Raw genomic sequence first — 12,487 nt, forward strand, 5'->3', positions numbered from 1 at the left:
CAAGAGCCTGCCTGGCTGCCCTTTCCTGGAGCAGGGTCGTGCATGTGAGCATCCCAATAGTTCTAACACACCTCTCCTCCTGCAGGAGGTTCACAAGGAACGCATTGCCTTGGAAACGCAGCTGGAGCAGCTTCGTCCTGTCACCGTGTTGTGACTTCCCACATGGCCGTGCACAAGCAGGAGCAGAGCAGTGCCCAGCAAGGGGAGGAGTTCTGTGCAGCTGAGCAGGGTCTCTGCCAAGGCAGTGGCCTTGCTGGATCTCTCTTCACCCCATTACGCACATTTTGCCTTTGTGGGTGAGGAAGGTACAGAAAACAAATACCTGACTACAGAATATTTCTGAGTGGGGGACGCTTTGCCTTCTTTCTTCCCCCTTCCCAGCCCAATGTGTAAATGCAGTTTATCACTGAAATGAATAACCTGAGAGTATTTTATTTATGTAAAGAATTCCTGATTTATATGCATTTTGGCAGCACCTCCTGCCCCGATCATTAAGAGGTACAGCATTCCTCAACTTTTGCTTAAATTGAAAACTCATCCTCTGAGGTGTGCTTCTGGATGTTACTGATTCCTGTAGGACTGTATTATTGTAGAGTACCTGTGGATTTAACATACCATAGGAATAGAACTTGCAAGATGTACAGAATCTTTATCCTCAATCACATGTCAAATAATTATTTTCTTAGTACTGTTTATTATGCAATCACGGATGTATTTTAATGTTAGAGAACTTGTATTTTATTAGTTCAAGTCATGTAAGAGTACAGTAAAAAATACTAAAATACAATTATTTTGGAAATTAGGAAAAAAATCTTTTTGAGCTACAGCTGTTTCTAATCACCAGTATTTGAGCACTTGCTTGCAACTACCAGTGTCTCTGCATTCTTTTAGCATGTTTGAGATGGCTGGTGTATAGCTTTTTTCTTTTCTTTTTTCTTTAACCAACAGTGTATTTCTAACAAGAGGTTAAAAATGCATTCAGGGCATTTTTATAAAAGCTATTCTATGTACATTCGTATTAGTCTGCTTTGTTGTCTTAATAGCTGCTGATTTGTTTTAAGGATGTGTACAAGAACTGTACTTCCAGAAGAGGGAAGATAGCAGAAGTGCTGTGTATGAGGCTATAAAGTGTGAGATGGAAGTAATTGCCTTTTACAGCAGGCTTTTGTTAAGGTTCCTTTGCACATCAGTGGAGATGCTACTGATAGGAGAAAGCTGCTAATGGCCATCTATTTTCTAAACGAAGAAGCAAAGATTTATCTGCATTTGATCCATGGCCAGATGAATCCTGTAGGGAATTTTCCATGGATGCAGTGGTTAGTGGCTTTGGTCTCATTTCTTACAGTGGAAGCTGGCTAATGAATGTTGCCGTATTTCTTGGGGCAGTACTCTTGGATTGGGTGACTTCAGACATAGTAATGTCAACGCTGCTTCCGCCTTGGGTATGGTGTGCTTTACTGCAAGGGGATGTCACCTACCTGTTGGTGACCTTAAACATGACCCTGCTCGTGTCTCACTGGCCTGATTTAAGTGTATGTGGTCACCTTGCAGAAAGGTACAGCAATTCTGTCACCCTTGTGGGTGTGATGCTTGCTCCCTGTAGCGGTAGGATAGCCCTGGGACTGAGAGGAAGGAGAAGCAAGTTTGAAGCAGCTGGGTAACCTCTCCTTGGGGTGTGTCATGGAATGGCTGCCTTGGCATATCAGAGGGCACCAGAGCAGCCAAAAGTTCTGTTGAGAGATAAGAAAGGCATCACTGGGAGTGTTTAAAGTGGTAAGGAAACAGTCTACTTTTGCTGAAAGGAATGTGGGAGGGGGACATGAATCCAGAAGTCTACAGGTGAAAATAAGCATTGGCAGAATTGTTGCTAAAAGTCTGGTTTTGTAATGTATTAGTGATGATTCTTTATATCACACAGTGATATAAAGATCACTGTGTCATCAAGCAACAACTGTTCTTCTGGATTTGGGACTTCTGTCATGTGGCTGTTGCATAGCTGGGGGTCAGAGGGTCATTCCTGGTCAGCGACAAAATGTGAGGAATGCAAGCTTTTCTGGGAATCTGCAAAAGAGCCACTGCCCTCTTGCTAACAGAGGTATTGCTGAGAATTTATCATCATTTATTTCATTTGTTCATAATACTACTGAGTCATTCCTGAGATTTAATGAGGTTAAGTGTTCGCCCTGTTTGCTTTTTTAGTTCATACGTTGTCATTTGGTTAATAAGCCCTTACTATTTCATAGGAAATAGTCATATGGTACACTTGTTTTTTCTTTTATGGGTATTTTTTTTTAAGGAAAGCTTTTAAATGATTACAAAGAAGTGTGCACAATGTGTTTTTAAGGCAGTGGAGGACTTTTTCATGTTTGACAGGAGCTTCCTTTGAAATAATCTCCCATTTATTTCACCTGAGTTATTCATGGAATCGACGCCGTTCAAGGGAAGAGTGGAAGAGTCTGCTTTATATTGTCTTTTTCAAAAGTCTCCCTTCTAAAATCCAGGAGTTTTATTCATTCACTGGAAATTATGATTCTTGCTTAGCCAACAATGAAATTCATGCTTGGCTGTTACTTTACCATTGGATTAATAAATAAAAGTATTTAACAATCCCTGCATTTTTAGCGTTGCAATCAAATACCCCACTCAGCTTCAATGACTAGAATGTGAGTTGATTTCTAGTCTTTTTGGTGAAATATCAGTCATGATAATGATCCACTACTTCATACATTGGTAAAGTGAAATATTCAAGGAGAGATGTCAATGTGTTACACATATGATGCTGGAGGTTACTCTTCTGTATGTCTCAATGGTTAAGCATTTGTGATAGCCCACGCAAAATGAAAAAATGTGTCTATTCTTGGGAAGTTGTTAGCATTTTGAGGAGAGGAGAAGGCATCATGAAGCTATGACGGTGCTTCTGGCAATTGCTCCATGCAGCCATGCTCATGGCTACTGTTTACAGGCCCTGGCTGGTCCAAACTCACATCTAAATCCAGTATTACAGATTTTCTTCAAAATTAGTTTTTCTTTAGAAAAATGTGGATGGAGCAAAATCATGATTTCTTGCAGAAACCTTTACTTTCTCAAACTCTGGATGGGAGATGCTCCTACATCCGAAACCATTTGGTCAGAAAGGGAGACCTCATAGGCTTAATGTTCAGGGTACTTTCTTGAGCTACAGGTGAGTGATCAGCTTTAAGCCCCTGATGTCCCTGACCCAGAACAGCAACTAAGGTCTGCCTGCCCCAGCTTCCAGCCTGATGGAGAAGTGGGATCACATTCCCATGCATGAGCTCTCACTGTCTTCAGTTTGTGGTTTCTGTAGGTACTTGGGCAGAGCACAACATGCCCAGCAAGAGAGGATAAATAGGAACAGGAGCACAGCATCATTATATCTGAGAGGATGTGCTGACCATGAACCTGGTTCCCCTTTGCAAGTCTTCAGTGGGCAAGTAAGTACTTTTGTCTGCAGAAGAAGGCTAGGCAGAGTACATAAGGATCTTCCTCAGTGTGTGTGTAAGTGTGCACTCACCGTCTTCCTTTTGTTCATGCATTTCTTTATGGGTCTGTTAAGCTTCATATCACCTTGTACCTATATTTGTTTCAATCTATGGTAATTCCATGGTAAAATAAAGAAAAATGCCCAGGTAAGCGTAGTGACTAATTGCCTTTGTAGATAAGCCATTTTTATTTGAGCCTTTCAAAATAAATAATGACCTAGTAATTAAGCAAGGCAAACAGTCTCCATTTCTGAGGCATTCCTTTATTAAACAAACTACCTGTGAATACACATTAGTCCTTAAGGATCAATGTCCTACTTCTAGTTATTCATTTTATACTAGGATGCAGTGGAAACATTACCAACTCTTTCCAGAAAGTCCTCAGTTCACTCTTCCAGAGAGTTTTGGTGATGTAACAAAAGTATGTTTAGTCAAGGCAGCCTTGTTACTGGTAAATTGTTGGATATCCTGTTAAAGTGAAAATACTGTCATCAGACTACATGGCAGTAGTTCTCCTGCTGGAAATTCTGTATCCACATCAGGGAGATGAATTTGTTTGGCTATCATCCAGACAGTTCCAGCTTGATAAGTGATCAGAGGGCCTGGACTACCTCTCCTGTGAAGACAGGCTGAGTTCAGGTTGTTCAGCCTGGAGAAGAGAAGGCTCTGGGGAGACCTTATAACACTTTTCCATACCTAAAGGGGCTTCAAGAGAGCTGGAGAGGGGCTTTTTATAAAAGCATGTTATAAGGACAAGGGGAAATGGCTTCAAACTGAAAGAAAGCAGGTTTGGATTAGATAAAAAGAAGAAACTCTTTACTGTGAAGGTGGTGACACACTGGAAGAGGTTGCCAGAGAAATTGTGTCTGTCCCATCCCTTGAAGGGCCAGGTTGGATGGGGCTCTCAGTAACCTGAATAGTGAAAGGTGTCCCTGTCCACAGCAGGGGGGTTGGAAATAGATGATCTTCATGGTCCCTTCCAATCCAAACCAGTCTCTGATTCTACAACACTGCCAAGGCTAGCCAGCATAGGGTGATGAACCACAAAGGGATGGTTGGGATTTGGAAACCTTCATGGGAAGCATTTAGGATGGGCATAATGTCCAAATTGGCTGTTGGTAATGCATAAATTGCTTTCCTCCCAGCTGAGCTTCTAAATTTGGAGGAAGAGATCCTGTAAAAGTTGCTAACTGGGAAATGAGAGATGTCCATTTTCCAGTACCATCAGTCTTTCAGTCTTCAGCATACACAGTCCTTGACAAGAAAATACATGGATTCATGAAGCCACAAATTTTATTGACTAAAGAGTAACATATTTTTTTCAGGAAAAAAAAAAGTAAATCTTAGTGATTTAGTATCTTTGAAAAGAGATAATGTATTTTGAAGCTTTTTTCAGCTATCTTGATATGTACTATGAACATATGCATTATGTTTTACTCTGTTACTGATTTTTTGATATAAAAAAGTTGTATTGCAAGCATTATGGTTGTTAATCTAAAAAAAATACCCCAAGGCTATTATATATTTGAATTTTAGTTTATAAATTAGATAGCCAGATTTAAGTAATTTGTTTTCACAGCTGCAGACTGTCCCCGTGGTAAGCTGCACAATGTATAGTGTTCAATACTATGCCCATCTAAGTTTGGAAAATGTACATGATATGAAGCTGGGTGCTACATTAAAATAAAAGCATCCAATGAGTTCAAATTGCCTTGCTTTTGTGGTTTATTTAGGATGTTGATGGTACAGATTTTCCAGGAGACCAGAAACTGTGACAGCCAGTGGAAACAATACCATGTTGAAATGGCTGACCTTCAGCTTTGAAAGATGAAATCACTTCTATTGGGATTGTGCGTACACAATAGAGACAGAGACTTATTTAAAGTGAAATCACTTTTCCTTAGGCTCCAGTTAAGTCAAAACTTCATCTTTGCTTCGCCAGAATTCAGACATAACTCCCTGATTTAGCTCAAAGAGGGACACTCTTTCGCCACTGTGAAGGAAAAGCCATTCCCAGCATCCCTGTGATCCGTGGGTTTGGCCCCTTGTCAGCTGCAAGAGCTGAAATTACACTGGGAAAAGGAAACCATTTGAATTGCTGGCCTTTGTGGGCAGGGAGCCAGAGGGGACAGCATATTCTGCTCTTTTGCTAGTGTGATTTTTAAGAATTATGTCACAGCTATCCAAAGAGCAGGGCTTTAAAAGAGGAAATAATGAGTGATAAATTAATTCTTCCAGCATTAAGCCATGACAAGGGATGTTTTATTGGCCCAAAAGTATGTCTCTGGTGCACGTGAGGCACAAGGCCAAGGCGTTAAAAACTTGTAAATATCCTGTGGGGAGCTATTCTCCATCAGCAGTGGGATGGATTTAGATGGCTCCTCCATTCTTAGTTTTTACAATTAGATGGTACTCTGGGGTACCTTCATGCAAATCTAGATTGGCTCTCTGTATTTAAATTCATGGTTCCAATAATCATTCTTAAAAATTAAAAATGCATCTTCCTGCTCCAGAGAAAAGTTCTTAGTTGAAGTGGGAAAGAAAAGAAGTAGGAGAAGCTTCAAAAGCCCTTTTTTATCTGTTTTTTAAGGTAGTGCTGCTTTACAAGTGTGCCTGCTTCAGTGGGATGTTTACATGGATTTTGCAGTAAAGCAGAACAAAAGAAAATTAACAAGGAAATGGAGTCCCTAGGAATTTGTAGCCCATAGCCAAATCAGTGCTCCTTCACCTCGTGGTCTTGTTGCTCCTCCTGTTTTACAGTGCCCTCAAATGCACCTTGGAGCAGGAGGCCTTGGGGATGTGAGCTCCACTTGCAGCAGGCTCTCATGTCTTCAATTCTGCCTCAGTACGCACCCTTTTGGGCACACACCTGGAAGCAGTGGCATTAGCTGCGTTGCTGATGTGTAGTCTAGTAGTCCCCCTATTACATGCTGAATCAGTATTTACAGGTAAATCCTGGATTGGTTTATGTTTATTGATTGTTAACTTAAATTGTATGAGGCAGGAAAAATATCTTATCTGAGGACGTTTTGAGGATGCTTTATGCATCAGAAATGTGATGGGCTAGACAAGACTAAGGCTATATATTGCATCTAGACTGGTTTTTGTGGGAGGGAGAGAGGATGGGAGGAAGAGGGGGAGGTTGCTTCCTTAGCCTAGGCTGATCCCAAAAAGAAACGCTATCTTTTTAATGCCATCCTTGGTTCATGTAGGGAGCTCATCGGTGTGGTGTGGTTTTCAATAAAACATGGGTATAACAGCTGGCAAATGCCTCACTGCCACAGGCCCTCCACCAGGACCTCACTGCCCTCCAGAGATGAGCAGGAGCTGAGCAGCAATAGCGTGTCAGCCCTGTGACAGCAAATGGCATCCGGAGCCCAGCCAGGAGAAAAGAGGAGAAGGAGGCAGTATGTCAGCTCTGGCAGGACCATGATGGAGAAAAAATGTGACTCTGGAAAAGTAATCATGTCCCTGAGGGGGCAGGGAAGTCAGTGTGCCTCTGCCACTTTGCTCCATGCCCACATGAAAGAGTAACATGCTTAAAAATGCTCCGCTGGACTACTTGCTGCCAGGACGCTTGGAGTAGGGCTGCCACTTGATACATGACCTGTTCCCTTCCAAGGTCACTTAAGGAATTCAGTAGTTTGTGCTGTCACGGGTTTAGGTTGCATTAAGGCAGCGATACCAGTGTTGAGCAGACTGATACAGAGCATGCATTGTTTACTGCAGTTTTCACACTCTTATCTGAGAGGAAAAGGCCAGCACATGATCTCACCTGGATTTGTTTTCCAGCCTTGTGCTGTTTGTAAAGGACACAGTATACTTGGTCATAAATAATGGCTTCCTGTTTCATTAATGAGTTCTTACAGCAATTTCCCTTCAGAGTAATCACCTTGGGTGAAGGTGGTGTGCACTTCCAAAAGCAATTTGCCCTCCCAGTGGGTCACACTGGGGGCACCATTCTCCGCCGACAGAAAAACCACTCATTTTCGGATGTCTCAGTTTGGATGCTAAAGAAACCAGTGCTGCCAGAGCCATCAGTCATCTGAAGCCATCAGTCAAATTGTCTCCTGGGATTAAAAAACCCTCCTTGGGAAAGGTATGTTTGCAGCATGTAGTACCATACCACACAGGTGAAAAAAAAAAAGTTGTTGCTTTGTTTGCTCTCTGAATATCTGGTTGTATTACTCAGAAGCTGTCTTCAGGGCTGCACTTTTTGATTTTTTTGCTGCAAAAGTTCTCAGGAACTTTGATCCAAGCATTCCAGGACTTCTGACATCCCAGGACTTTTAGGGGCTCTGATTTGGAACTGGCCTTCGTGTTTCATTACAATCTATTTACTCCTATCTCTCACCCAATCACTCTTATTAGAGAAAATAGTAATACACATGCATTTATTCATAGAGTCTTTCAAACTGCTGCTGCAGGTATGTCATGCTCCAATTAGATCTGGCCATGAAGTGCACTTGGAGCAATGTCAGCGTGAGAGCAAACAAGTTATGGGTGTTTGGGTCAAGTGTGGCAAGATTCCAGGGCTAGTGCTGGACTGTAGGGGCTGAGGTGGAGGCAGGCCAGCAGCATCTTCCTCCTGCTCTGAATTTTACCACCATAGGTGAGCTCTAATTTGAGGAAGAAAAAAGCAGTTTAATTTCCCCACCTTAGTTATAAATCTAACTTAGCCTAATTCGTATTTTAATGAGCTGGATCCTCAGCTGTACTTCATTACTCTTCTCTCTAGTTTGATTCATTGCCTTGTTTTCTAGATTTGGCACTTGCTTGGTTTAGGACAAACTGGGAAGGCTGAGCAAAGCACAGGTGCTTACTGGCTGGTCCTGCTTTCTGCCCATAGCCTGGGGGACTCATCTTGCTTTTGTTCTCCTGTACAAATGTATGGCTGGGTTTACGACTTCACTCTGATTTAGTTGACTCTGGAAGTGGCTTTGGCTGCAGGTGCTGAAGCAAGGGGCCTCTGTGACACATCTGGGTGGACATGGTCTTATCACAGACTTGCAGCTCTGCAAGCCCAGTATTGAAATGGTCAGTGGAAACCTGCACTCAGCTCAAACTGAGCATTGAAACCTGAGAGTTCATGACATAATGTGGGAAAAGTTACACAATTAATGATATTTGAGACTAATGGCAACACTAGCACTGGACACACAGGGCGTTAACTCCAGGTTGGTCCATCTCATTCAAGATGTCACTCTGACATTATACAGTGCTAAAAAGTGTTAGAGCAAAAAGGAAGAGCCCTCAAGTTGTCAAAACCAATTCAGTCAATGGAGTTTGGGTGAGCACTGCCTTGGCTGACATGCTGGTGTTTCTTCTGGCATCCCTGGAACCTGAAGCGTGTGCTCAAGGCCAGCCTCTGCTTCACTTGTGACTGCAGTCATTTCTCCCTGCCTTAAGGCAAAGTACCTGTAATGCACACTCAGCAGTATAAGATCTATACAGACATATTTACAGAAGTTTCTGCTTTACTTTTCCTTTTGCAGTTCATTATTTGATATGTATTTTTTAAATCTTTTCCTGTGTTATTTTTCTCCAGTATAGACAGAGGAATTCCCATCTGTTCAGGCTGTCTTCTTTCAGACATTTCTTTGTCTCTAGTTGGTTTTGTTGCTTCTCTCTGGGACTTTTTTTTTTTTTTTTTTTTTTTTTGTAGCAGTAGTAGTAAGGTAGCCAAATTGAAGCCAGTTTGTTGTCATCTCATTTCTAAAGCAGTGACTTTAAAATACAGCATCATGACAACCAGGAGCTTATAGTTCTTATTTTCTTATTTCCCTCTGTCTGGCAGCCCTGCAAACATCAGCTGGCATCCTGGAATGGTGGGATCATACCAATGAATTGAGAATTTGTTAATAACACTATGCAAGTTTGTAAGAGACAGTGTGAATCTGTCTCTCACTCTTTTTGCAATGTTTGCATCAAACCTGAAACATTATTTTAAAGTAATAATATTTTTGTAAACCATGTGATCAGATAGATACACATGTGAGCCACCCTGCCCCTTAGCAGGTACATTCTGTAACTGCTTTTTTCAGAGAACTGCACTGAAACGTTTCTGAGCTGGAGAGGCAGGTCTTAGCTGACTGAAAGCCTGTATCTTCCTGAAAAACAGTGCTGATAAAAGGTGTCTCTTCAGAAGGATAAAAACTATCCTCTGACCCTGTGCTCTTTGATTTCCACTCCCTTGGGTAACAGCATCGTTGTGTGCATCTCCTGAGAAGACAAATCCCAAGCTCAGAGTTGCTCTGGAATTTATGGTAATGGTGACTCTGAGCATGGGCTTTGGAAGCTCCCAAGGAGCAGGACCGTCTTGCAGGTAATTTTACATCCTGAGGTGTCTCATTAACAGTCTCATCTATTTAGTCTCAGGAAGAAGAAGCGAGATCAAAGGCAGGAGAGGAGTGAGATAACAAAATCAGTTCTAATAAAAGTAATGGATGTCTCAATTCTTACTTCCCTTAAACAGGAGTATTTATTGCTCTTCTTTGAATTTTGCAAAGCCTTTTGAGAGTTGCACTCATTTTTGTGCTCAGACATCACTGCACATTTTGCCTTATGCAGCTGTCTTTTATCATTAGGGAAGGAGTAATAATTCAGGCCTCAAATTTAGCTTTTGTCTAAAAGAAATGAGGTTGATATATGCACAGCCTACACAACAGGATACCATATAATCCCCTCATCTGTTAGAAGGGCACAAGTTATTTATGTTAATCCTCAACCTAGATGTATGTGTTTGTAGCTGTTACTTTCTGACAGTAGCTTCATTATGCATCTTTTACTGCAATGGGAAGTGGGAGACACAGGGGAAATGTGAATTTCTTTGCTGTATGGATAAGTTTGCTGTAGGCAAGTGCTTTAGGTTTAAAGCAGTACTGTGCAGGTCAAGGGTAGCCACGCTACTCAGAGAGACTGGTCTTTTTTCATTGTCTGGGTGGAATAAATTGCAAAGTCAATACACATCACAAAGTGGCAAAACTAGATTAAATTCTAGGAGTTATTTAGGAGTGTAAGAAATTAGTAGGAAAAACAATGTTATCTAAAAGGCTTAATTTTCACTTTCCCTCTGTCATGTTGGCCAAGGTGTGACAAGCCTCAGTGAATGGTATTTATGAATCCAGATTTCAAAACCATGAGGTGAGCTTAAAACCAGTGAGATCTAAAAATTCAATGGGAAGTTTTCTTAATATGACTTCTGGCCCCTGAATTTTTACTCAGGGCCCCTTCTAATTCTTGACTACAGATTTTTCTGAATTAAAGCTAAGCTTACTCTTTTTTAAATCCCTTGCTTCCAACAGCTGGAGCTTTAAGAAACACAGTCAATACTGGGAGGGAGCAAATAGGCAGCAGTGCGGTTCAGCAGTCAATACTCATGCAACAGCACTGCTCCCATCCTAAAGCATTGTATGTGTATAAGGAATAGCCTAAAGGTCCTTCTGCTAGCGGAGGGTTCAGTAACTGTGACTTCCAAGGACCCATTGCAAAGGACTAAACCTGTGTGTCTTGTACTTTCCTCTAGGACCAAGGCTTAGCTTCTCAGAGGATACTGCCAGAATGTTTGGGACTATTAGGTGCCCAGTGGCAGGACTAGAGTCAATGGGCACAAACTGAAGCGCAGGAGGTTCCCTCTGAACATCAGGAAACACTTTTTCACTATGAGGGTGTCACAGGTTGCCCAGAGAGGTTCGTAGAGGTTCCCATCTTGAAAATACTCAAAAGCCATTTGGACGTGGCTCTGGACAACCAGGTCTAGATGGCCCTGCTTGTGATTTCCAGAGATCCTTTTCAACCTCAAGCAGTGTGTGATTCTCTGATAGAACAAGGTCAATATTGTCCCATTAGAAATGAGAGCATCCCATCTGCACTGACCACCATATCCAGCTTTATAAAAGAAATTCGAAGACATTCCTTTCTTTCTTTTGCTTATGATTTGTAGCCTGCATGTATCTCATGTTTAGGCAGCAGCTGATCATAATTATTTAGTAGAGTGTTTCTCCGGGGATAATTAATGAAACTGAGTTCTTGTTTCTGTGCCCCGGAGAGGCAGGAGAGCAGTGATCCTCCTTGAGGCAAACAGGATTGGCCTCAGCACATAACCTACTTTTTGGAGGACTGTAATTTTTCAGAGAGACTGAATTATTTAATCAGCAGTGACCTAATAACATGTATGTGGCAGGTGCAACAGGGCTCAGTGAACTAATGAAGTATGGATGGCCCTGGCTCAAGAGTAGGGGGGATGAATCGGGAAGCTAATATGGGATGAGCCAGCCAAAGAGATTATTTTCTTGCACAGGCAATAGGGAGAGCTCCACAAAGCTGTCTGAAATCCTGCCTTCCTAGAAATCCACTCCTTTAAGCTTGTGGACTGGATTCTTTGGCCCCCAAAGAGAGACAGGATGCCTTTCCCCTTATCTGTAACCACCTGAGAAGTAAATAGAGACCTGGATTTATTCAGCATTAGCATAAAGACAACTGGGAAACCTAAACTGGTGGGACTGACTGGGAGCAGGTGCTGAGCATTGCCAGCCAGTGTCCTGCACAGTGCATGGCAGCAGAGGGCCCTGACAGGAAGCTGTTAGTAAATGTAGGTATTAATGGACTGGGTTACAGTTATATTCCTGAGGAATATATTATCCTGAGGAAATAATCTGTTTAGTTATGAGATGAAAAAGTGTTTGAGGCTGTCTTTGCTGCCATGGTGTTTGATTCTTTGCCACTGACAACACAGATGAGAGTCTGGCTCTCAGATGCCTGTATCCAGAAAGGACAGTCCAGGCATTAGTGTATGAACCATGTAAATCTGGATTCAGATCCTTTTCTGTTGTCTTGGGAAGCCATCAGAGGTGGAGTTAACCTTTCTTAATTCCATCTGGTTAGGAATTAAAGCTCTGGTGTCTAGTTGCCTGGGCTCCCTCTGCACTAAGAAGGAGAGAAGGGCCCTTTTGGAGAGCAGGCTCCTGCCATTCCACCTTGCTGGTGAG

At 42.1% G+C, this 12,487-nt stretch overlaps 1 protein-coding gene across 2 annotated transcripts in view; it reads left to right on the forward strand.

Moving 5' to 3' along the window:
* The window catches only part of REPS2 (RALBP1 associated Eps domain containing 2), a 97,123-nt gene extending 91,916 nt beyond the window's left edge, over window positions 1-5,207 (forward strand). For both annotated transcript variants that reach the window (XM_066176887.1, XM_066176888.1), the window contains one exon: window positions 86-5,207. In XM_066176887.1, coding sequence (XP_066032984.1) covers window positions 86-154 — 69 coding nt within the window. In that variant the 3' untranslated portion in view covers window positions 155-5,207. The remainder of the gene's footprint in view (window positions 1-85) is intronic.
* The last annotated feature ends 7,280 nt before the right edge of the window (window positions 5,208-12,487 follow it).

The sequence above is a fragment of the Chamaea fasciata genome, unplaced genomic scaffold (assembly GCF_029207755.1).
Source record: "Chamaea fasciata isolate MVZ Bird 193981 ecotype frontalis unplaced genomic scaffold, bChaFas1.0.hap1 SCAF_2, whole genome shotgun sequence".
Lineage (NCBI taxonomy): Eukaryota > Metazoa > Chordata > Aves > Passeriformes > Sylviidae > Chamaea > Chamaea fasciata.